Source organism: Macaca fascicularis, chromosome 5 (assembly GCF_037993035.2).
Source record: "Macaca fascicularis isolate 582-1 chromosome 5, T2T-MFA8v1.1".
In the NCBI taxonomy this organism is placed as follows: Eukaryota; Metazoa; Chordata; class Mammalia; order Primates; family Cercopithecidae; genus Macaca; species Macaca fascicularis.
In genome coordinates this window covers 66,098,025-66,124,762 of record NC_088379.1, presented here as the reverse complement: position 1 = coordinate 66,124,762, position 26,738 = coordinate 66,098,025, and the positions used below count along the sequence as shown (strand labels likewise).

Genomic DNA, 26,738 nt, shown 5'->3' with positions numbered 1-26,738 from the left:
TATTTTCATATACACACATATCTATGATAAAGTTTAATTTATAAATTAGGCATAGTAAGAGATTAATAACAATAAAACAAAACAATCAGAACAATATACATTAATAAAAGTCATATGAGTATGGTCTCTCCCTCTCAAAATACAGAATTTTATTGTACTACACTGTACTCATCTATTTTCAGATCCTGGTTGACCACGGCTAACTGAAACTGTGGCAAGCAAAACTGTGGATACCACTGCTAAGGGGTACTACTGCACTCTAAATATAATTTATTCTTTATTTTCTTAAAATGATTTAGTGACTATTTTTAAATCGTGATTGTTATTTCAGGTGCTGTCACTGTTCATTTGCATTTGCTTTGGCACTAAACATCTTTAGGCCATTTTTTAAATTCACACATCTAGTTTTAACGGTATTTCTGTTTCTTCTCACATTGTTAGGTTGACACATTTCACTTATCAGTGTTCTAAATGTACAAACAAATGAAAACTTTGTTAGAACTCAGTAAAATAAGAATGAACAGGCCTTTATAGTTCCTAAGTAAAATGCACCAAGTTAAGAAAAGACACTTTGCAACATATTTTAGTTCACAATGGACCCTGTTACTTTCTCTATTATATTTGGATAAGGGAGGCAATTAGATTAACTATGACATCTGTTTTAGTTACTTTCTGTTCATGACATTACTAAGCTTAGTTTACTAAGACTTGCAATGAGTTGTTGAACAATAAAGAAAAATCTGTTTTGTTTTAGTTTTTCAAAAACTTTTTTTAGGGTAGAACTGGTTTTTCCCTAGGTTGCCCAGGCTGGTCTTGAACTCCAAACCTCAAGCAATCCTGTGTTGGCCTCCCAAAGTGCTGGGATTATAGGCGTGAGCTATTGCGCCTGGCTGAAACATTTCTAAAGTAAAAGCAAATTTGCTTGACTAATGCAAAAGCAAAATTGACAAATGGGATCTCATTAAACTAAAGAGCTTCTGCACAGCAAAAGAAACTATCATCAGAGTGAACAGGCAACCTACAGAATGGGAGAAAATTTTTGCAATCTACTCCTCTGACAAAGGGCTAATATCCAGAACCTACAAAGAACTCAAACAAATTTACAAGAACAAAACAAACAACCCCATCAAAAAGTGGGCGAAGGATATGAACAGACACTTCTCAAAAGAAGACATTTATGCAGCCAACAGACACATGAAAAAATGCTCATCATCACTGGCTATCAGAGAAATGCAAATCAAAACCACAACGAGACACCATCTCACACCAGTTAGAATGGCGATCATTAAAAAGTCAGGAAACAACAGGTGCTGGAGAGGATGTGGAGAAATAGGAACACTTTTACACTGTTGGTGAGACTGTAAACTAGTTCAACCATTGTGGAAGACAGTGTGGCGATTCCTCAGGGATCTAGAACTAGAAATATCATTTGACCCCGCCATCCCATTACTGGGTATATACCCAAAGGATTATAAATCATGCTGCTATAAAGACACATGCACATGTATGTTTATTGTGGCACTATTCACAATAGCAAAGACTTGGAACCAACCCGAATGTCCATCAGTGATAGACTGGATTAAGAAAATGTGGCACAACTGCGCTTTAGGAAACAGGCACACCAGGAGATCATATCCCACACCTGGCCGGGAGGGTCCCACACCCACCGAGCCTCCCTCGTTGCTAGCGCAGCAGTCTGTGATCTACCGGCAAGGCAGCAGCGAGGCTGGGGGAGGGGCGCCCGCCATTGCTGAGGCTTAAGTAGGTAAACAAAGCTGCTGGGAAGCTCGAACTGGGTGGAGCTCACAGCAGCTCAAGGAAACCTGCCTGTCTCTGTAGACTCCACCTCTGGGGACAGGGCACAGTAAACTAAGACACACAGACACCTCTGCACAGACGCAAACGACTCTGTCTGACAGCTTTGAAGAGAGCAGTGGATCTCCCAACACGGAGGTTGAGATCTGAGAAGGGACAGACTCCCTGCTCAAGCGGGTCCCTGACCCCTGAGTAGCCTAACTGGGAGACATCCCCCACTAGGGGCAGTCTGACACCCCACACCTCACAGGGAGGAGTACACCCCTGAGAGGAAGCTTCCAAAGCAAGAATCAGACAGGTACACTCGCTGTTCAGAAATATTCTATCTTCTGCAGCCTCTGCTGCTGATACCCAGGCAAACAGGGTCTGGAGTGGACCTCAAGCAATCTCCAACAGACCTACAGCTGAGGGTCCTGACTGTTAGAAGGAAAACTATCAAACAGGAAGGACACCTACACCAAAACCCCATCAGTACATCACCATCATCAAAGACCAGAGGCAGATAAAACCACAAAGATGGGGAAAAAGCAGGGCAGAAAAGCTGGAAATTCCAAAAATAAGAGCGCATCTCCCCCGGCAAAGGAGCGCAGCTCATCGCCAGCAACGGATCAAAGCTGGACGGAGAATGACTTTGACGAGATGAGAGAAGAAGGCTTCAGTCCATCAAATTTCTCAGAGCTAAAGGAGGAGTTACGTACCCAGCGCAAAGAAACTAAAAATCTTGAAAAAAAAGTGGAAGAATTGATGGCTAGAGTAATTAATGCAGAGAAGGTCCTAAACGAAATGAAAGAGATGAAAACCATGACACGAGAAATACGTGACAAATGCACAAGCTTCAGTAACCGACTCGATCAACTGGAAGAAAGAGTATCAGCGATTGAGGATCAAATGAATGAAATGAAGCGAGAAGAGAAACCAAAAGAAAAAAGAAGAAAAAGAAACGAACAAAGCCTGCAAGAAGTATGGGATTATGTAAAAAGACCAAATCTACGTCTGATTGGGGTGCCTGAAAGTGAGGGGGAAAATGGAACCAAGTTGGAAAACACTCTTCAGGATATCATCCAGGAGAACTTCCCCAACCTAGTAGGGCAGGCCAACATTCAAATCCAGGAAATACAGAGAACGCCACAAAGATACTCCTCGAGAAGAGCAACTCCAAGACACATAATTGCCAGATTCACCAAAGTTGAAATGAAGGAAAAAATCTTAAGGGCAGCCAGAGAGAAAGGTCGGGTTACCCACAAAGGGAAGCCCATCAGACTAACAGCAGATCTCTCAGCAGAAACTCTACAAGCCAGAAGAGAGTGGGGGCCAATATTCAACATTCTTAAAGAAAAGAATTTTAAACCCAGAATTTCATATCCAGCCAAACTAAGTTTCATAAGTGAAGGAGAAATAAAATCCTTTACAGATAAGCAAATGCTTAGAGATTTTGTCACCACTAGGCCTGCCTTACAAGAGATCCTGAAGGAAGCACTAAACATGGAAAGGAACAACCGGTACCAGCCATTGCAAAAACATGCCAAAATGTAAAGACCATTGAGGCTAGGAAGAAACTGCATCAACTAATGAGCAAAATAACCAGTTAATATCATAATGGCAGGATCAAGTTCACACATAACAATATTAACCTTAAATGTAAATGGACTAAATGCTCCAATTAAAAGACACAGACTGGCAAACTGGATAAAGAGTCAAGACCCATCAGTCTGCTGTATTCAGGAGACCCATCTCACACGCAGAGACATACATAGGCTCAAAATAAAGGGATGGAGGAAGATTTACCAAGCAAATGGAGAACAAAAAAAAGCAGGGGTTGCAATACTAGTCTCTGATAAAACAGACTTTAAACCATCAAAGATCAAAAGAGACAAAGAAGGCCATTACATAATGGTAAAGGGATCAATTCAACAGGAAGAGCTAACTATCCTAAATATATATGCACCCAATACAGGAGCACCCAGATTCATAAAGCAAGTCCTTAGAGACTTACAAAGAGACTTAGACTCCCATACAATAATAATGGGAGACTTCAACACTCCACTGTCAACATTAGACAGATCAACGAGACAGAAAGTTAACAAGGATATCCAGGAATTGAACTCATCTCTGCAGCAAGCAGACCTAATAGACATCTATAGAACTCTCCACCCCAAATCAACAGAATATACATTCTTCTCAGCACCACATCATACTTACTCCAAAATTGACCACGTAATTGGAAGTAAAGCACTCCTCAGCAAATGTACAAGAACAGAAATTATAACAAACTGTCTCTCAGACCACAGTGCAATCAAACTAGAACTCAGGACTAAGAAACTCCATCAAAACCGCTCAACTACATGGAAACTGAACAACCTGCTCCTGAATGACTACTGGGTACATAACGAAATGAAGGCAGAAATAAAGATGTTCTTTGAAACCAATGAGAACAAAGATACAACATACCAGAATCTCTGGGACACATTTAAAGCAGTGTGTAGAGGGAAATTTATAGCACTAAATGCCCACAAGAGAAAGCAGGAAAGATGTAAAATTGACACTCTAACATCGCAATTAAAAGAACTAGAGAAGCAAGAGCAAACACATTCGAAAGCTAGCAGAAGGCAAGAAATAACCAAGATCAGAGCAGAACTGAAGGAGATAGAAACACAAAAAACCCTCCAAAAAATCAATGAATCCAGGAGTTGGTTTTTTGAAAAGATCAACAAAATTGACAGACCACTAGCCAGACTAATAAAGAAGAAAAGAGAGAAGAATCAAATCGACGCAATTAAAAATGATCAAGGGGATATCACCACCGACCCCACAGAAATACAAACTACCATCAGAGAATACTATAAACACCTCTACGCAAATAAACTGGAAAATCTAGAAGAAATGGATAATTTCCTGGACACTTACACTCTTCCAAGACTAAACCAGGAAGAAGTTGAATCCCTGAATAGACCAATAGCAGGCTCTGAAATTGAGGCAACAATTAATAGCCTACCAACCAAAAAAAGTCCAGGACCAGATGGATTCACAGCTGAATTCTACCAGAGGTACAAAGAGGAGTTGGTACCATTCCTTCTGAAACTATTCCAATCAATAGAAAAAGAGGGAATCCTCCCTAACTCATTTTATGAGGCCAACATCATCCTGATACCAAAGCCTGGCAGAGACACAACAAAAAAAGAGAATTTTAGACCAATATCCCTGATGAACATCGATGCAAAAATCCTCAATAAAATACTGGCAAACCGGATTCAGCAACACATCAAAAAGCTTATCCACCATGATCAAGTGGGCTTCATCCCTGGGATGCAAGGCTGGTTCAACATTCGCAAATCAATAAACATAATCCAGCATATAAACAGAACCAAAGACAAGAACCACATGATTATCTCAATTGATGCAGAAAAGGCTTTTGACAAAATTCAACAGCCCTTCATGCTAAAAACGCTCAATAAATTCGGTATTGATGGAACGTACCTCAAAATAATAAGAGCTATTTATGACAAACCCACAGCCAATATCATACTGAACGGGCAAAAACTGGAAAAATTCCCTTTGAAAACTGGCACAAGACAGGGATGCCCTCTCTCACCACTCCTATTCAACATAGTGTTGGAAGTTCTGGCTAGGGCAATCAGGCAAGAGAAAGAAATCAAGGGTATTCAGTTAGGAAAAGAAGAAGTCAAATTGTCCCTGTTTGCAGATGACACGATTGTATATTCAGAAAACCCCATTGTCTCAGCCCAAAATCTCCTTAAGCTGATAAGCAACTTCAGCAAAGTCTCAGGATACAAAATTAATGTGCAAAAATCACAAGCATTCTTATACACCAGTAACAGACAAACAGAGAGCCAAATCAGGAATGAACTTCCATTCACAATTGCTTCAAAGAGAATCAAATACCTAGGAATCCAACTTACAAGGGATGTAAAGGACCTCTTCAAGGAGAACTACAAACCACTGCTCAGTGAAATCAAAGAGGACACAAACAAATGGAAGAACATACCATGCTCATGGATAGGAAGAATCAATATTGTGAAAATGGCCATACTGCCCAAGGTAATTTATAGATTCAATGCCATCCCCATCAAGCTACCAATGAGTTTCTTCACAGAATTGGAAAAAACTGCTTTAAAGTTCATATGGAACCAAAAAAGAGCCCGCATCTCCAAGACAATCCTAAGCCAAAAGAACAAAGCTGGAGGCATCACGCTACCTGACTTCAAACTATACTACAAGGCTACAGTAACCAAAACAGCATGGTACTGGTACCAAAACAGAGATATAGACCAATGGAACAGAACAGAGTCCTCAGAAATAATACCACACATCTACAGCCATTTGATCTTTGACAAACCTGAGAGAAACAAGAAATGGGGAAAGGATTCCCTATTTAATAAATGGTGCTGGGAAAATTGGCTAGCCATAAGTAGAAAGCTGAAACTGGATCCTTTCCTTACTCCTTATACGAAAATTAATTCAAGATGGATTAGAGACTTAAATGTTAGACCTAATACCATAAAAATCCTAGAGGAAAACCTAGGTAGTACCATTCAGGACATAGGCATGGGCAAAGATTTCATGTCTAAAACACCAAAAGCAACAGCAGCAAAAGCCAAAATTGACAAATGGGATCTCATTAAACTAAAGAGCTTCTGCACAGCAAAAGACACTACCATCAGAGTGAACAGGCAACCTACAGAATGGGAGAAAATTTTTGCAATCTACTCATCTGACAAAGGGCTAATATCCAGAACCTACAAAGAACTCAAACAAATTTACAAGAAAAAAACAAACAACCCCATCAAAAAGTGGGCAAAGGACATGAACAGACATTTCTCAAAAGAAGACATTCATACAGCCAACAGACACATGAAAAAATGCTCATCATCACTGGCCATCAGAGAAATGCAAATCAAAACCACCATGAGATACCATCTCACACCAGTTAGAATGGCAATCATTAAAAAGTCAGGAAACAACAGGTGCTGGAGAGGATGTGGAGAAATAGGAACACTTTTACACTGTTGGTGGGACTGTAAACTAGTTCAACCATTATGGAAAACAGTATGGCGATTCCTCAAGGATCTAGAACTAGATGTACCATATGACCCAGCCATCCCATTACTGGGTATATACCCAAAGGATTACAAATTATGCTGCTATAAAGACACATGCACACGTATGTTTATTGCAGCACTATTCACAATAGCAAAGACTTGGAATCAACCCAAATGTCCATCAGTGACAGATTGGATTAAGAAAATGTGGCACATATACACCATGGAATACTATGCAGCCATAAAAAAGGATGAGTTTGAGTCCTTTGTAGGGACTTGGATGCAGCTGGAATCCATCATTCTTAGCAAACTATCACAAGAACAGAAAACCAAACACCGCATGTTCTCACTCATAGGTGGGAACTGAACAATGAGATCACTCGGACTCAGGAAGGGGAACATCACACACCGGGGCCTATCATGGGGAGGGGGGAGGGGGGAGGGATTGCATTGGGAGTTACACCTGATGTAAATGACGAGTTGATGGGTGCAGCACAGCAACATGGCACAAGTATACATATGTAACAAACCTGCACGTTATGCACATGTACCCTACAACTTAAAGTATAATAATAATAAATAAATTTAAAAAAAAAAAAAAAAAAAAAAGAAAATGTGGCACATATACACCATGGAATATTATGCAGCCATAAAAAAGGATGAGTTTATGTCCTTTGTAGGGACATGGATGCAGATGGAAACCATCATTCTCAGCAAACTATCGCAAAGACAAAAAAACAAATACCGCACGTTCTCACTCATAGGTAGGAACTGAACAATGAGAACACTTGGACACAGGAAGGTGAACATCACACACCGGGGCCTGTTGTGGGGTGGGGGAAGGGGGGAGGGACAGCATTAGGAGATATACCTAATGTAAATGACATTAATGGGTGCAGCACACCAACATGGCATATATATACATATGTAACAAACCTGCCCATTGTGCACATGTACCCTAGAACTTAAAGTATAATAATAAACAAACAAAAAAATAAGTGCTGACAAGGATGTGGAGTCACTGGAATTCTCATATATTGCTGGTAGAAAGGTATATAATAAAATGGTAACAGTTAAAAAAAATGCTTTTTTTCCTGACTTAAATATTTTGATCTCTATAAAACAGGAGAAAATCGAGAACAAGCTTTATTTTACCATAAAAAGGGATGTTGGTCAAATGATCAAAAGAGCACAAAAATTCTAAGTGCTAAACTTTTATCTGATTTATGAGAAAGATAAAAAAAGACAGTGCTAAATTTGCTAACTACCAAAACCTCAAATTAGAAACATATTTCTATATACTTACTTTCTAAAATTAAATGTCAACATACCCTGGTGATTACAAAATGAAAAAAATACTGCCTGTTTCACAACTCAGGTTTCAATTCCAAAATCAATGCAAAGATCAATATTGTGCATTAGATAATTTAATATTTTCCCCTTTGTCATACCCATTAATTGATAATTTGAAAGATTCTAATAAAATAACACATGATTATTCAATCACTGTTTTCTATTTATTAAAAGGAAACTCTACTCTTTTTTGTATAATACACGATTTAAATTTGAAACAGAATAGCAACATACCTGTATGTGATGAGGACGAAATAGGAACTGTCTATTTAAGTTGGATTTCTCTATCAAGTCAGGATCTGTAACTGTAATCTAATATCAAGAAAATATGGCTGAAATTACATAATGGATAAAGTTTAATCTATTTTTCTTTTTTCAGTATGACTAAAAAAGTCCTGACAAATTATTCTAAATTAGTCTGGTTGGTAAAGGTTATAATGATACAAACACTCCTAAATAGTTACCAATACTACTCTTTTATATTTTATTTAATTGTAATTAATGTTTTACATAGCACATCAAACAAAATAGCTGAGACCAATTGCAATTCCTGTTCAAAACTTTTTTCTATTATTCATAACAAAACAAAACTTTTTAGAACTATGAAATGGATTACCTGCAGAGGAGCTAGTTCTTCTTTCTCAACTGATATTTATTCTTAATCTCAACTAATTTGGGAAGAATGCTTATATATATCAATTTGAAAGGAACTCTGGCTAAAGCAGAGGTCTACAAACTCTGGTCTTGAACTGCTAACCTCCTAATTAGGCAGGCTGCCTATTTTTGTAAATAAAGTTTTATTGAAACACTGTCATACCATTTAAGAATTGTCTACTGCTGTTTTCATGATCCTAGGGGCAGAACTGGTAAGTGGTGACAGAGATCTTTGGTCTGCAAACCTGAAATATTTGCAATTTTGTCCTTTAAGAAAAAGTCTGCAGACTGTCATTCTAAAGGATGCAAGAAGAAAGCAAACTCAAGATAATCTGAAGAGTATTCAAAATGCATTTGCCACTTTAGCATTTTAAACAAAATTTGCCTAGATGTAGAATGTCTCAGACTATATTCCACATTCATTTTCTTTTAGTTGTTATTTCCCTGATATTTTTAATATTTCTGTGTAATTATGCTAGGAAGTGTCTCTTTTAATGGAAAAAAAGTCAAACAGAAAATATCTTTTAACAAAAAAGCTTAATCAATTCACTGTTCACTGATATTTAGGCTTTTTCTTTCCACTTCCTCCAATTCTGCTTTTCATTCCCCTCTACTTTTGCCTTGTGCTAGACTGACCAAGGTTTCTTGATTCCTACTGCCCCCAGCTCCCCAAACTGGAAGCTAAGTGCCTCATGTTATGTGGTTATGCTCAAAATTTTAACATGCTTATGTGACTTAAGATATAAAATTAATTAAAATTTCTATCCTCCTGAAAACCGAGACTATCTAAATCATTTAATTTGGAACTCTCCAGTCTGCTTTCCATGAGATTAGTTACACTTAAACTTTTAACTATCTCACTCTAAGGTTTTAAAAATCAATACTTACGTAAATCAAAGAATGCCGACAAATGCTTCTACATACCTTTTACACACTGTCCACACAACCTAACATCTTTCAGTAAGAACCAGTAAGTGTTTGTAATCTTTCATCATTTTATTTGTCGGCTATCTTTACTTTGCTCTCCCTCTCGAACTGAGTATGGAAATCCAGGTTAATAGTAATTTTCCCTCACACTAAGATATGCTTCCATTATCTTCTATCTATTGCTGATGAAAAGTCTATTATGCAATCTCTTTTTTTAATCTTTGCTTTTGATCTGTTTGGTACTAGTTTATCTTTCCAATTTGAAAACACTTGTCTTTCTTTAACTCTGGGAACTTTTGTCATCATCTTTGGAATATATTGCTTCTTCTCCCTTATTTGTGTCTCTGGAAATTCTACTAGACCTATGTTGGACCTTGCAAACGCATTCTCTTTCATTAAAAAAAGGATATCTTTCTGCACTACATTCTGGGTATTTATATTTATCTTTGATTTGTCCATTCTCACCTCAGTTATATTTAAATTTTAATATTAGTGATTATACAGAAATTCTTATTTGGCTTTCTGTAAAAATCTCAGCACCCTTTTTCCCATTTCTAGTCCTCTTAATCTCTGATCATTTTTAAAATTAAAGTTTGTTATATTTTCTGTAAAATATTCTATTATTGGTAGCACTTCTATTATCTATAATTCTTAGGAGACTAATTCTTTTATTTGCCATGGCTGATTCTTGCAGTGGTTCCCTTTCTAGTGAACAGTCATTTTTTAATCTGAATCATCTTTAATGAAGGCTGACTTTTTTGCATAGTCCTGAGTGTGTTATTATCATCATGATGCAGTTTTACATTTGTTTTAAAGGCTGTAAGTTTTAGTGGTCTTAAATTTGTTATATTCCTTTCTCTGCTTAAAGTTTTTACATGATATAATTTTGGACCCCTTACTCCGGTGTGGTACATGCTCTGAGTCTCAATTTCTCATTAGTGACTTCTGTTTTTACTTAAAGTTTTGGACAGACATTCAAGATAGAAACACTTGTAAGTTCCCATGGCTTTCAACTTAGGACTTTTTCTTCTCTCTTGGTTCCTGGGACCTGGGAATTTCTCTTTTCAGCTTGGTTACATTACACTTTAAAAAAACGTATACAGTAAGTCTGTGCGTTTCCAGTAGTATAGAAGCATGTCCACATTAACTTACCTTGTTTTGTCATCTGAAATCAGTAGGTTTCTTCATTACAGTTATTTTCCTGACCTTTATATACTCATGTGCATCATGAATTTCCAAGGAGTTAAAGTAGTTAGGTGATTCCTAAACTGATGTAACCAAAGACTTTTTTTCTTTTTAAAATCACCACAAGTAATAGTGGTTTGTGGAGCAGTATTTAGGAAATGTTAATATAAACATAGAATATCTGCCTGTAACTATGATAGTAATGTATGCTCTTTTGAATTGGAATAAGCTAAGTTTAATAAACTTTTACAAAAGGTGAACTATCATACAAATTTTAGCCATTTAATTAGTCTTCTGTTAGTCACCTTGATATATCTATGAAATCACCAAAGGAAGATAGTTTATCTTAAAGGGCAAACAGCACCAGTGAAATAAAACTTCTGTTTAAATATATGACATGGCTTGCAATTAACTCACATTTAGAGTCTTAAGAATTTAAATTGTACACTGAGATTTATATTTTTCCCACTACTTTTAATACTCACTAATTGAAACTACATCTGAGTACTCTGCAACTTTGTAATGTTAGCTTCAGTTATCTTAAACATTTAACAATAAACACTATCTGACAGAAATAACAACATATTTTATAGTTTGCAAAGCCCTTTCACATTTGATCATCACAATAACGTTATGAGATAGGTAGTACAAATGTCAGTTTCACAGTAGTAGAGAAGGAAACTGAGAAAAGAATTAATTTGCTACAAGGGAAAGAGAAGTAATTTGCTACAAGGTAACATCAGTTTCGAAAAGTGGTCAGAAGGGCATCAGAATCTTCCAATTTTTAGTTTAATGCTCTATTTTCAAAAAATTGATACTTCAGATTTATTCAGTCAAATACAGCTGAAAAATGGGCAACAACAGAAATATAAACTTTTAACTCTCAAGGATTGATATCTTACCATTCCTTTCTCTTTGCTTGTGCCAACACCAAGTAAAGCAAAATTTTTTAACATTTCACAGCCTATGGCTCCACACCCTACCTATGGAGGAGAAAAACGGTACATATCAGATTAAAATAATCTGACCATTTGTAAATTATTTTACTTTGAAATATTTACCAGGTTTATTTTACCACTGTGTTTCAAAGAAAAAAAAAAGTATAAATCAAATAAGCAAAAGCATAATTTTATAATTTCTTTAAACAGAAGACATTTAAAAATTCCAAATAAAATTTAAACATTGAACTGCTTATGTAAGATAGAAATAAATGCAATATAATATTAGTACAACATTAAAAAAAAGATTCCTCCCTTTTGGACATTTCTCAAAACTCCTTTTCTGAATAAAACTATTCTAAGACTTCTATTATTATCTAAAATTGATAATACTAGATTCCATATGCATGTAAAAAGCTCAATAACAGTTGATTTTCAAAACATTATTTTAAAGATGATTAATGAGAATATGCAGTAATTTTCAGGGCTAATTATAATAATTAAAACAATAAATGGCAGGGAGTTGTTTTATGTTATTGGAGAAAATTTCCCTGCCAATGCACTAAGACAATTAAGAAATACAGAATAGGCTGGGTGAGGTGCCTCACGCCTGTAATCCCAGCACTTTGGGAAGGTGAGGAGGGCGGATCATGAGGTCAGGATTTCAAGACCAGCCTAGCCAATATGGTGAAACTCCGTCTCTATGGAAAATACAGAAAGTACCTGGGCGTGGTGGCACGCCCCTGTAGTCCCAGCTACTCGGGAGGCTGAGGCAAGAGAATCACTTGAACCAGAGGCAGAGGTTGCATTGAGCTGAGATCATGTCACTGCATTCCAGTCTGAGTGACAGAGCAAGATTTTGTCTCAAAAAAAAAAAAAAAAGAAAAGATACAGAATACACTTACATATTCTTTCATTTAGTGAGAAAAAAATAAAAAACCCACCAATTTTCAAACATATTTCTAGAAAATAATTTAATTTTTTAAATTATCATATTCATATTTTTACTTTAAATATATTAATTAGACCAGAGGATGGAAAACTTTTTCTGTAAAGGGCCAGGCAGTAAACAATTTCAGCTTTACAGGCCACATGGTCTTGGATGCAACTACTCACTTGTACTCTACACACTTATACTCAAATTTGTTTTAATGAATTAAGTTGATATACGATAGCAGTTTGAACATACTATTCCCATGATTATTCATACTTACTAAGAAGATGTTTAAATTTTGCAGTTTCTGGCACAAAGTGTCTCCAATGCAGGCTCTTAAAGCATCATATCTATCTCCCCTGAAAAAAATAACACATACCAAAAAGCAGAAATAAAAACCATTAAAATTAGTTTCACTGTCATTAATACCAATTTAATGTTGTACTTTAAAAGGAAATATTCTTTAAAAGTTTCCCCTAACCAATCTTAATTGAAAAAGAAAAGCCCCCATAAAGAAATCCATTTTTCCTTTTTCCACTTGGCTTAATAGTCTAAATACAAATGACTTAAGTGAAGGTAACTTTGGTTTATCTAGAAAAAAAATTTTCCTAAGCCAGAGATTTTTAAGAGAAGTTCTTAGAGGAATCTACGGATGGGCTTTGGAGCTGATAACCCACTTAAATCAAAGGCAGAAATTTGGGTTATGTGCATTTTAGGGAGAATAATTCTAAACTTTTCATTCTCAAAAAGATTTATGACCCAAAAAGGTGAAGAATGACTTATATAAATAAAGACTGCAGATAGCAGTTTTTTCTGTCTAACATCATTACAGTATTTTAAATGCTAACCCTTCTCATGGCATAAAATTTAAAACTTTGCATTCACTATTTATCAAGTAGTAAAGCGATATGACATTATTATGACACTTAAAATGATTACTAAGTAGAGAAAAAACAACTACAAAAGTGATTCAGGAGAAAAGACATATAAAACGAAGGTATGTTTAGACAAAACTTTTAAAATTTATTTCCCTGTTAGTAAAAGCAAGAGAAATTTCATTATTACCGTGGCAGAAATTCTTCACATTCAGGTTTGCCTAGTGATTCAACAATATCTGCTGCTTCAAGATATAACTTAAAGTAGAAGATTAAAAATACAATTATTATGTATAAAACTTAAATTACTATAAAAAGAAGCTCCTTTATAGTTATTTAATAGTCATGAAGGAAAAAATGATAAAAAAAGGCAACTCAGAGTAAAATATTTAAAAATATAATTAAAAACATGTAATATATATATCGATATTCTCTCATTAAAATAACGGTAAAAACTGAAGGAACTGTTAACAGATATAATTGGATTCATGTCACTTAGCCATCCTAAACATGATGTATCCTAATTTTAAACCAAAGGAAATTTCACCTCCAAATCTATTTTTCATAGCTACACAAAAGTTTTAGAAGCCCCCATTCAATTTTAGCTACATTTGAATGAGTAATTTGATTACTTTTTGTTTTTTGTTTTTGATTTTTTGAGACAGAGTCTTTCTGTTGCCCAGGTTGGAGTGCAGTGGCGTGATCTCTGCCTCCTGAGTTCAAGTGATTCTCCTGCCTCAGTCTACCGAGTAGCCAGGACTATAGGTGCGCGCCACCACGCCCGGCTAATTTTTTTGTATTTTTAGTAGAGATGGGGTTTCACCATGTTGGCCAGGCTGGTCTTGAACTCCTGACCTCAGGCGATCTGCCCATCTCAGCCTCCCAAAGTGCTGGGATTACAGGCATGAGCCACTGTGCCCAGCCATAATTTGATTACTTTTTGAGAAGAAAGTACCTACTCTGTATTTATTTTTCAGCTTGGATATATAATCTATAATTATACATACTATGTGTATGTGTATGTCATCTATAATTATACACACTATAGGAAAATAATCTAGGAAACCAAAATTTCAGCTTTTTAAAAATATCAAAGATAATTAAAGTTAATGAAGAACTGAGTCTTACTCTCATTTTCATTTAAGTAACTTGTGTGGCTAAATTTGAACGTGAACAACTGGTTACTTATTGTATTATAACACAGAATCTATATTAACAATTAACCCAGGCTGGAGTGCAGTAGAACAATCGCGGCTCACTACAACCTCTGGCTCCCAGGTTCAAGCGATTCTCCTGCCTCAGCCTCCCGAGTAGCTGGAACTTCAGGGGTGTGTCACCATGCCCAGCTAATTTTTTGTATTTTTAGTACAGGTGGGGTTTCACAATGTTAGCCAGGATGGGCTCGATCTCCTGACCTCATGAGCTGCCCGCCTCGGTCTCTCAAAGTGCTGTGATTACAGGCATGAGCCACCGCGCCTGCCCTAATGGTTATCTTTAAACCAGATTTTTACTAACGTACTTGTATTCTATGTTAAAATAAAGAATTCAGCAGCAAAATAGCACTGTGAGTACCTATTAAAATATAAAAAAATGAGCCGGATGCAGTGGCTCACGCCTGTAATCCCAGCACTTTGGGAGGCCGAGGCGGGCAGATCACGAGGTCAGGTGTTTGAGACCAGTCTGACAACATAGTGAAATCCCATCTCTACTAAAAACACAAAAAATTAGCCAGGTGTGGTGCTGCGTGTCTGTAACCCCATCTACTTGGGAGGCTGAGGCAGGAGAATCGCGTGAACCCGGGAGGCAGAGGTTGCAGTGAGCTGAGATCGTGCGATTGCACTCCAGCCTGGGTGACGGTGCGAGACTCTGTCCCAAAAAAATAAAAATAAAAAATAAAATGATAAATGTTATATTCAAAATGTTTATGGTGTTTCAACAGAGAGAGGGCCTGGAGGCAGCATCCTTTCATACCTTGTGCCAATTATTCCTGCTGGTAAAAGACATGGGGATTTTTATTCCATCTTGTGATGTTCATACCCCATGCAACTCTAAAACCTGTACCACTCCCATGTTCTCCACTTTTGTAAGTTTACACCTAGAAAGGGAACCTGAAGGTTCATGATAGTAAAAGATTCCATGGAACAAATTCAAGAGTCCTGAGAGTCCAAGAATGCTAAGCTTATGGTACTGGAGAACAATTACCTATAAGGATAGAACATTCATTCCCTTACTGTCACAACTAAGGGAAATACATTTGAGAAGGCAACTTTGAGTTATATCTCAATAGCCCTAAAATATCATCTTGTTAATTTCAATCACAGAATCAAGTGTTGGAGGCATACTGCTTGCATCTCTTTCATGCATCAAAATGTATTTTAAGGTTGCTTTTCTAATATATTAATACTAAATTATAATATGTAACACATTTCATTTCATGAGTAAAGAATTCAACCTTAAAAACTCAGAACTAACCCACTGGCACAAAGGAGAAAATTTTCCTGTTACAGCTTTCAATACTTCTTGGCTGGCAACACCTCCTACTGCTGCAGCAAGTGGAGATAAAAAGCCTTGAGCAGTCCAAGAGAGCCAATGCACAATGTCAGCATTTACATCAGGCTAAAACAAAAGCCATAAAAGACAATAATATTAACAGCATTTAAACGGTATACTTAAAATTTCAATGACTAAATGTGAGAATTAGAACTTAACTTCTTAAAAAGCTATTCAATTCCCCTACTAAATAACTCTAAAAATGTCCCGATTTCATGATAACAGACCCATTTGCGTGTTACCTTAAGTAGTGTCTCCCTTTAGTAGTACCTGCCCATTTTTGTTTTTGGACTCTATATCTAGGGCATCATTTATAATTAACTCGAATATCTACCATTTATAGTTTTTGTCAAAGAACAGTTCTGTGATGCCAGTCAGACATATTTACAAATAAATAGATTTTTTTTAAAGTTTGTTAATGAAAACTACTATGAAAAAACCCTGAACTATGATAAATGAAAATAAAATCTTAAAAATGATAAGCTATCAGTTTGTGTTGAAAGTTGTAAATAAAAACTGCAATGAATAATGACACAATACATTGTTAGAGATAATGTTTTCAATTACGCTTAAAAGTTATGTATCTCAGAATATTTTAAAGGAAATATTGGAAAACTGAATTTTAGATCAATTATTTTAGCACAATGTCTTACATGTGACAAAGATCTTTTCATGAGCTTATTTTCTTTCTCTTCCTATTTAAACATCAGTAATCTTAATTTTATCACTAAACTTCAAGTTTGCCTAATTAATCTTCTGAAATCCTATGTAAAAGAAGAGTTCTTGTACATTTAGGAGCGGAAAGAGAAGAGTTTTTATTACACTCTCAAAAATATTTGTGACACAAAATGGTTACTACTTACTATTCCACCCCTCCATTTCAACTTTCCATATCTCATTATTTACAACTATTGAGCACTAGCCTCAACCAAGATCAATTACAATTTAAATTCTGCAATTTTTGAATGCAGATATTGTTGGTGGTGACAATATTAAAAACAATGATGAGAATGATAACAACAGTATAAGTGGGCACTTACCATGCCAGGTTTTATATTAAGTCCTTACATAACATTCAAAATAATCCTTATAGATATAATTTCTATTATACAAGAAAACCGAAACATTGAAAAATTAAGTAACTTATTCAAGATTTTATAGCTAGTAAATGGTAAAGCCAGGATCTGGACCCAAAAAGTCCAACTTTATAGGTTTATTCTCAGCATTAGGTTATGCAACCTCCCAGGATTCTTTATTTTTTAGTAAACAAACATCTAAATTTTGGGAATTTTTGGTTACCATAGGATAAAGACAGCGGCCTATACCTAAGTTTCCCTACATAATCTCCAAAACATATGCATAATCACAAGAAGAGAAATAAAATAGTGACAGGGCTTCAGTATTACTAGAAAACAGAATATTATAAATTTTTGCAAACTCCATCAGCACTCTCGCTAGATTTCACATTGCTACAATCTTGGACAGAGAGCAGAATATATGAAGAGATCACAGAAGAAGGTGAATGGCCTAACGGTAACAAAACGCGTCCTAAGAAAAAGAAATTCCCACACTAAGTGCAGAAAATATTGATGAGAGGTATAAAACTGGTGGCAGATCTCAGCCGTCAAAGAAAGTCAACCTGGGAGAGAAAGATGTTAACAAAAGAGGGGAGACATTCTTTGAGAGAGAAAGCTAAAGAGAGAGATGTTAAGAATTTGGTAAAAATCAAAGAGACCTAAAAAACACACCAGTACCTCTCCACCACAAAAAGGTCATCCATTAAAAGCTCCTTTTCAGTATCCTAAGAGAGTAGTATAAAAGCAGGAACCTAAAAAGCACCTAAAACCCTTACCCTGTCCAAAAAGTAAGCACAAAAATCACTCTACAATACAAAGCTAATGTAAGAAGAAAACAGAAAATCAGAATCAAAACATTTCAGCTACTGAAAATCCACACCCCTACAACTAATCAAAAGTCAGAAGATATTTAAGTGAATTATATATTCTTAACAAGCACTTGGCAACATGGGGGGAAAAAACATCACAAAAAACCTTGAATCAGGAATTTAAAAACTAAGAACAGAAATGATCCATTCTACCCTTCCAGAAAAGAAAAGAATTAAACAACATTTGACTCTGCATATCAAAATGGGCTTATGGTGTACGTGGGAAACTTTACTGAATAATCAACTCTGAGATATAACCTGGTAAAACTATTAGATGAAGATAGAGATTAAACACATAGGGCCTTAAAGCAAAAAGAACAGATTACTTCTAAGAGTATGAAAATTGGGCTGGCATCTTATTTTTCAACAGCAAAAAATAAAGCAACATACCAGTGAACAAAGTAACAGCCCAGAATTTTACATCTAGCCAAGCTTAAAACTATGAAAGCTACAGAAAAAATATGAAACATAAAAACTCAGGGAATACCATAATTCTGAGCTCTTTTTGAGAAATAGACTAAACCTGATTTCAAGACTTAATATAAAAGCCATAATAAGCAAGACAAGATGGAGCTGGCAAAAGAACAGAAACAATGTGAAGACAGTAGAGTACAGAAATAGACCTATACATATATGGTAAAAAAAAAAAAAAAACTGTTGACAAAGATGCCAAGACATTTCAATAAAGAATAGTCTTTTCCACAAATGGGCTAGAATAACTGGACATTCATATACAAAAAAATTAACTTTCATCTATACTTTGTGCAGTATATAAAGACACACTCATAAAACTACAAAAGAGTGCACAAAATTAGTGTAAAGTTATGCACACTGATCTCTACTTTGTATGATCACATCTTTATCAATACTTTGCACCATATGCAAAAATGAACTTATAAAATTACAAAAATATAAACTGTCTAGAAGAAAACAGCGTTTTGACCCTGTGTTAAAAAAGCTCTTCAGACAAAAAAGCATGAACCACAAAAAAAGTATTCTTTTTGTGGTTTGAAAAATTGAATTTCAGAGACTATAACTCATATCCAAATATATAAAGACATAAAAACTCTCTCAACCAATAATTAAAAACTATTTTAAAAACAGGCAGAGATTTTTAAAAGACAGTTTATTAAAGAAGATATATGAATGGCAAATAATCATATTAAAAGACACTCAAATTCATGGCCAGTGACATGAAAATGAAAACCAAAATGATATACTACCACATACACATAAAAATGTTTAAAATCATATAAACAGACAACACAGAGTATAAGGAAGCTGCAGCACAACTGAAATTCTCATACACTTCTGGTGAGAATGCAAAATGGTACAGCTACTTTGCAAAAACAGTTTGGCTGTTTCTTATGAAATTCAACATGGTCTTGGTCCTCCAAGATGGCCGAATAGGAACAGCTCCAGTTTGCAGCTCTCAGCGAGATTGATGTGGAAGACGGGTGATTTCAGCATTCCAACATGAGGTACCTGGGTCATCCCACTGGAACTGGTTGGAGTAGTGGGTGCAGCCCATGAAGGGCAAGCTGAAGCACTGTGGTACATCACCTCACCTGGGAAGCACAAGCGATCAGGGGATTTCCCTTTCCTAGCCAAGGGAAGCCATCACAGACTGTACCTGGAAAAATGGTACACTTCCGCCCAAATATTCTGCTTTTCCCACCATCTTAGCAACCACCAGACCAGGAGATTCTTCCCTGTGCCTGGCTTGGCGGATCCTATTCCCACCTAGCCTTGCTCACTGCTAGCGCAGCTGTCTGAGATCCACCTGCGAGGCTGCTGCCTGGCGAGGGAACAGGTGTCCGCCATTGCTGAGGCTTGAGTAGGTAAACAAAGCAGCCGGGAAGTTTGAACTGGGTGGAGCCCACCCCATCTCAGCAAGGCCTACTGCCTCTATAGACTCAACCTCTGTGGGCAGGGCTTAGCTAAACAAAAGGCAGCAGACAACTTCTGCACTTAAATGTCCCTGTCTGATGGCACTGAACACAGCACTGGTTCTCCCAGCATGGCGTTCAAGCTCTGAGAACGGACAGACTGCCTCCTCCAATGCGTCCCTGACCCCTATGTAGCCTGACTGGGAGACACCTCCCAGTAGGGGCGGACAAGACACCTCATACAGGTTGGTGCCCCTCTGGGACGAAGCTTCCAGAGGAAGGATCAGGAAGCAATATTTACCGTTCCTTTGTAATCCTTAGAGACCTACAAAGAGACTTAGTCTCCCACACAATAATAATGGGAGACTTTAACATCCCACTATCAATATTAGACAGATCAACGAGACAGAAGGTTAACAAGGATATCCAGGACTTGAACTCAGCTCTGCACCAAGAGGACCTAATAGACATCTACAGAACTCTCCACCCCAAATCAACAGAGTATACATTATTCTCAGCACTACATTGCACTTATTCTAAAACTGACCACATAATTGGAAGTAAAACACTCCTCAGCAAATGTAAAAGAACAGAAATCACAACAAACTGTCTGTCAGACCACAGTGCAATCAAATTAGAACTCAGGATGAATAAACTCAAAACCACACAACTATGTGGAAACTGAACAACCTGCTCCTCAATGACTACTGCGTAAATAATGAAATGAAGGCAGAAATAAAGATTTTCTTTGAAACCAATGAGAACAAAGACACAACATACCAGAATCTCTGGGAAGCATTCAAAGCAGTGCATAGAGGAAATTTATAGCAGTAAATGCCGACAAGAGAAAGCAGGAAAGATCTAAAATCGACACCCTAAAATCACAATTAAAAGAACTAGAGAAGCAACAGCAAACACATTCAAAAGCTAGCAGAAGGCAATACATAACTAAGATCAGAGGAGAATTGAGGGAGCTAGAGACACAAAAAACCCTTCAAAAAATTCATGAGTCTAGAAGCTGGTTTTTTGAAAAGATTAACAAAATTGATAGACCACTAGCAAGACTAATAAAGAAGAAAAGAGAGAAGAATGAAATAGATGCAATAAAAAAAATGATAAAGGGGATATCACCACCGATCCCACAGAAATACAAACTACCACCAGAGAATACTATAAGCCCCGCTATGCAAATAAACTAGAAAATCTAGAAGAAACGGATAAATTCCCGGACACATACACCCTCCCAAGACTAAACCAGCAAAAAGTTGAATCTCTGAATAGAACAATAACAGGTTCTGAAATAGGGGCAACTACCAACCAAAAAGAGTCCATGACCAGACGGATTCACAGCCAAATTCTACCTGAGTTACAAAGGGGAGCTGGTACCTTTCCTTCTGAAACTATTTCAATCAACAGAAAAAAAGGGAATCTTCCCTAACTCATGTTATGAAGCCAGCATCATCCTGATACCAAAGTCTGGCAGAAACACAACAACAACAAAAAAGAGAATTTTAGACCAATATCCCTGATGAACATCGATGCAAAAATCCTCAATAAAATACTGGCAAACCGAATCCAGCAGCACATCAAAAAGCTTATCAAACATGATCAAGTCGGCTTCATCCCTGGGATGCAAGGCTGATTCAACATACACAAATCAATAAACGTAATCCATCACATAACCAATGACAAAAACCACATGATTATCTCAATAGGTACAGAAAAGGCCTTCAACAAAATTCAACAGCCTTTCATGCTAAAAACTCCCAATGACTTAGGTATTGATAGAATGTTATCTCAAAATAATAAGAGCTATTTATGACAAACCCACAGCCAGTATCATACTCAATGGGCAAAAACTGGATGCATTCCCTTGGAAAACTGGTACAAGACAAGGATGCCCTCTCTCACCACTTCTATTCAACATAGTGTTGGAAGTTCTGGCCAGAGCAATCAGGCAAGAGAAAGAAATAAAGGGTATTCAATTAGGAAAAGAGGAAGTCAAATAGTCTCTGTTTGCAGATGACCTGATTGTATATTTAGAAAACCCCATTTTCTCAGCCCCAAATCTCCTTAAGCTGATAAGCAACTTCAGCAAAGTCTCAGGATACATGCAAATCAACATGCAAAATCACAAGCATTCCTACACACCAATTATAGACAAAGAGATAGCCAAATTGTGAGTGAACTTTCATTCACAATTGCTACAAAGAGAATAAAATATCTAGGAATTCAACTTACAAGGAATGTGAAGGACCTCTTCAAGAAGAAGTACAAACCACTACTCAAGGAAATGAAAGAGGACACAAACAAATGGAAGAACATTCCATGCTCATGGAAAGGAAGAATCAATGTCATTAAAATGCCCATTCTGCCCAAGCAGGTAATTTATAGATTCAATGCCATCCCCATCAAGCTACCAAGGACTTTCTTCACAGAATTGGAAAAAACTACTTTAAAGTTCATGTGGAACCAAAAAAGACCCCACATTGCCAAGACAATCCTAAGTCAAAAGAACAAAGCTGGAAGCATCACGCTACCTGACCTCAAATTATACTTCAAGGCTACAGTAACCAAAACAGCATGGTACTGGTACCAAAACATAGACCAATGGAACAGAACAGAGGCCTCAGAAAAAACACCACACATCTCCATCGATCTGATCTTTGACAAACCTGACAAAAACAAGCAATGGGGAAAGGATTCCCTGTTTAATAAATGGTGCTGGGAAAACTGGATAGCCACATGTAGAAAGCTGAAACTGGATCCCTTCCTTACACCTTATACAAAAATTAACTCAAGATGAATTAAAAAATTAAATGTAAGATCTAAAACCATAAAAACCCTAGAAGAAAACCTAGGCAATAACCATTCAGAACATAGGCATGGGCAAAGACTTCATGACTAAAATACCAAAAGCAATGGCAACAAAAGCCAAAACAGACAAATGGGACCTAATTAAACTAAAGAGCTTCTGCACAGCAAAAGAAACTACCATCAGAGTGAACAGCAACCTACAGAATGGGAGAAAATATTTGCAATCTATCCATCTGACAAAGGGCTAATATCCAGAATCTACAAAGAACTTAAAACAAATTTACAAAAAAAAAAAAAAAAACAAAAAAACAAACAACCCCATCAGAAAGTGGGCAAAGGATATGAATAAACACTTCTCAAAAGAAGACATTTATTCAGCCCCCAGACACATGCAAAAATGCTCATCATCACTGGTCATCAGAGAAATGCAAATCAAAACCACAATGAGATACCATCTCATCCCAGTTAGAATGGCGATCATTAAAAGGGAAACTACAGATGCTGGAGAGGATGTGTAGAAAGAGGAACGCTTTTACACTGTTGGTGGGAGTGTAAATCAGTTAAACCATTGTGGAAGATAGTGTGGCAATTCCTCAAGGATCTAGAACTAGAAATACCATTTGACCCAGCAATGCCATTACTGGGTATATACCCAAAGGATTATAAATCATGGTACTATAAAGACACATGCACATGTATGTTTATTGTGGCACTATTCACAATAGCGAAGACTTGGAACCAACCCAAATGTCCAACAATTATAGATTGGATTAAGAAAATGTAGCACATATACACCATGGAATACTATGCAGCTGTAAAAAAAGATGAGTTCATGTCCTTTGCAGGGACATGGATGAAGCTGGAAACCATCATTCTTAGCAAACTATCACAAGGACAGAAAACCAAACACCGCATGTTCTCACTCATAGGTGGGAATTGAACAATGAAAACACATGGACACAGGGCAGGGAACATCACAGGGGAGGGCGGCTGGGGGAGGTATAGCATTAGGAGAAATACCTAATGTAAATGACAAGTTGATGGGTGCAGCAAACCAACATGGCACATGTATACCTACGTAAGAAACCTGCACGTTGTGCACATATACCCTAGAACTTAAAGTATAAAAGAAAATAAATAAAAAATAAACATACATCTATCATAAGACTCTGTAACACACTTTAGGGTAGTTATATAAGAGAAGCAAAGACATATGTCCACATCAAAATCTATATGCAAGTAGTTGTAATAACTATTCATAATTGCTCAGTACGGAAACAGCCCATATTTTCCATCAAGTGATGTAAAAACAAACTGTAGTACACAATGAAACAAAAAAACAAATACCACGTGTTCTCACTTACAAGTGGGAGCTAAATGATAAGAACACATGGATACACAGAGGGGAACACCACACACTGGGGCCTACTGGAGGGTGGGAAGAGCGGGGAAAATAACTAACAGGTACTAGGCTTAATACCTGGGTGATGAAATAATATGTATGACAAACCCCCATGATGCAAATTTACCTATATAACAAACTTGCACATGTACCCCTAAACTTAAAAGAAAAAGCAAAAATGAAATGAACATGCAACAAAATGGAAAAAACTCAAGTTAATTATAATTAGTGATAGAAACCAGATTCAAAAGGCTACATATACTATATGACTCCATTTATATGACATTCTGGAAAAGAAAAAATCTATAGTGGATGCTAAGGTTTGGTTATGGGCTGGAGAGGTAATTATAAAGAGGCATGAGGGAACTTTTTTGCATTACGGAATGTTTTATATTTTAATTGTGGTGGTAGACCCATTACTGTACACTTTGAATTAATTGCATACATCTGAATTGATAGTGTACAAAATTTTTTATAACTACACACCCAAAAAGAGTGAAAAATTTACTTTATGTAAATTTCACATCAATAAACTTGATAAATTCCTAATCACATCCTTCTGTTTAATCACAGACTTCTACAATCTATTTCTAGCTTTTCATACATTTTATTTTCTCAAAGCACTATATATGCAACACAAGGTCTTTCACTATGGCTAGTGAGTCACTGTTTTCAGTACATTTATTATTTCTTTCTTTGTGTAATTATAGAACATATGATATTAAAGCTTTTACCACTGATGTTAAGATTCTCACTTCCTGAGATGGTTTGGCTGTGCCCCCACCCAAAATCTCATCTTGAATTGTAATCCCCATAATCACCACATGTCAACGTGGGACCAGGCAGTGGTTACTGGATAGTGGGGGTGGTTCTCCCATGCTATTCTGATAGTGAGTTTCACGAGATCTGACAGTTTTATAAGCGTCTGGCAGTTCCTCTGCTTGCACTCACTCTGTCCTCCCACTCTGTGAAGAAGCTGCCTGCTTCTCCTGTGCCTTCTGCCATGATGGTAAAGTTTCCTGAGGCTTCCCCAGTCATGTGGAACTGTGAGTCAATTACCTCTTTCCTATATAAATTACCCAGTTTTGGGTATTTCCTCATAGCAGTGTGAGAAGAGACTAATATAGTAAATTGGTACGGCAGAGAGTGGGGTGCTGCGATAAAGATACCCAAAAGTGTGGAAGTGACTTTGGAACTGGAAAAGGCAGAGGTTGAAATAGTTTGGAGGGTTCAGTAGACGACAGGAAGATGTGGGAAAGTCTGGAACTTATCAGTTTTGACCAAAATGCTGATAGTGATATGGACAATGAAGTCAAGGCTGAGGTGGTCTCAGATGGAGACAAGGATCCTGCTGGGAACTAGAATAAAGGTGACTCTTATTATGCTTTAGTAAAGAGACTGGCGGCATTTTGCCCCTGCCCTAGAGATCTGTAGAACGTTGAACTTGAGAGAGATGATTTAGGGTATCTGGCAGAGAAATGTCTAAGTAGTAAAGCGTTCAAGGTGTGACTGAGGTGCTCTTAAAAGCATTAAGTTTTATGCATTCACAAAAAGATGGTTTGGAATTGGAACTTACGCTTAAAAGAGAAGCAGAGCATTAAAGTTTGGAAAAAATGCAGCCTGATGATACAATAGAAAAGAAAAATCCATTTTCTGAGGAGAAATTCAAGTCAGCTGCAGAAATTTCCATAAATAACAAGCAGGTAAATGTTAATTGCCAAGACAATGGGAAAATGTCTCCAGGCATGTCAGAGGTCTTCAAGACAGCTCCATCACAGGCCTGGAGGCCTAATAGGAAAAAATGGTTTTATGGGGTGGCCCCAGGGCCTTGCTGCTTTGTGCAGTCTCAGGACATGGTGCTCTGTGTCCCATTCATGGCTAAAAGGGGCCAATGTACAGCTCAGGCTGTTGCTTCAGAGGGTACAAGCCCTAAGCCTTGGTGGCTTACACATGGTGTTGGGCCTGCGGGTGCACAGAAGTCAAGAATCGAGGTTTGGGAACCTCTGCCTAGATTTCAGAGGATGTATGAAAACACCTGGATGTCCAGGCAGAAGTTTACTGCAGGGGTGGAGCCCTCATGGAGAACCTCTTGCTAAGGCAGTGCAGAAGGAAAATGTGGGGTTGGAGCCCCCAAAGAGAGTCCCCATTGGCACTGCCTAGTAGAGCTGTGAGAAGAGCGCCACAGTCCTCCAGATCCCGGAATAGTAGATACAACGAAAGCATGGACCATGAATCTGGAAAAACTGCAACACTCAATGCCAACTCATGAAAGCAGCTGGAAGTGGGGGCTGTACCTTGTATTGCCACAGGGTGAAGATGCCCAAGACCATGGGAACCCACCTCTTACATCAGTGTGACCTGGATGTGAGACATGGAGTCAAAGAAGATCATTTTGGA

The 26,738-nt window shown here is 37.1% G+C and overlaps 1 protein-coding gene across 3 annotated transcripts in view; it reads right to left on the bottom strand.

Annotated features, from left to right (window-relative positions):
• UBA6 (ubiquitin like modifier activating enzyme 6) overlaps positions 1-26,738 on the bottom strand; it is an 80,175-nt gene that overhangs the window by 20,039 nt on the left and 33,398 nt on the right. For all 3 annotated transcript variants that reach the window (XM_005555190.4, XM_074039913.1, XM_015450406.3), the window contains exons 14-18: positions 16,211-16,354; positions 13,929-13,996; positions 13,144-13,222; positions 11,894-11,974; positions 8,460-8,537 (exon numbers count right to left, since the gene is read on the bottom strand). In XM_005555190.4, the coding sequence (XP_005555247.2) occupies positions 8,460-8,537; positions 11,894-11,974; positions 13,144-13,222; positions 13,929-13,996; positions 16,211-16,354 (450 nt within the window). The remainder of the gene's footprint in view (positions 1-8,459; positions 8,538-11,893; positions 11,975-13,143; positions 13,223-13,928; positions 13,997-16,210; positions 16,355-26,738) is intronic.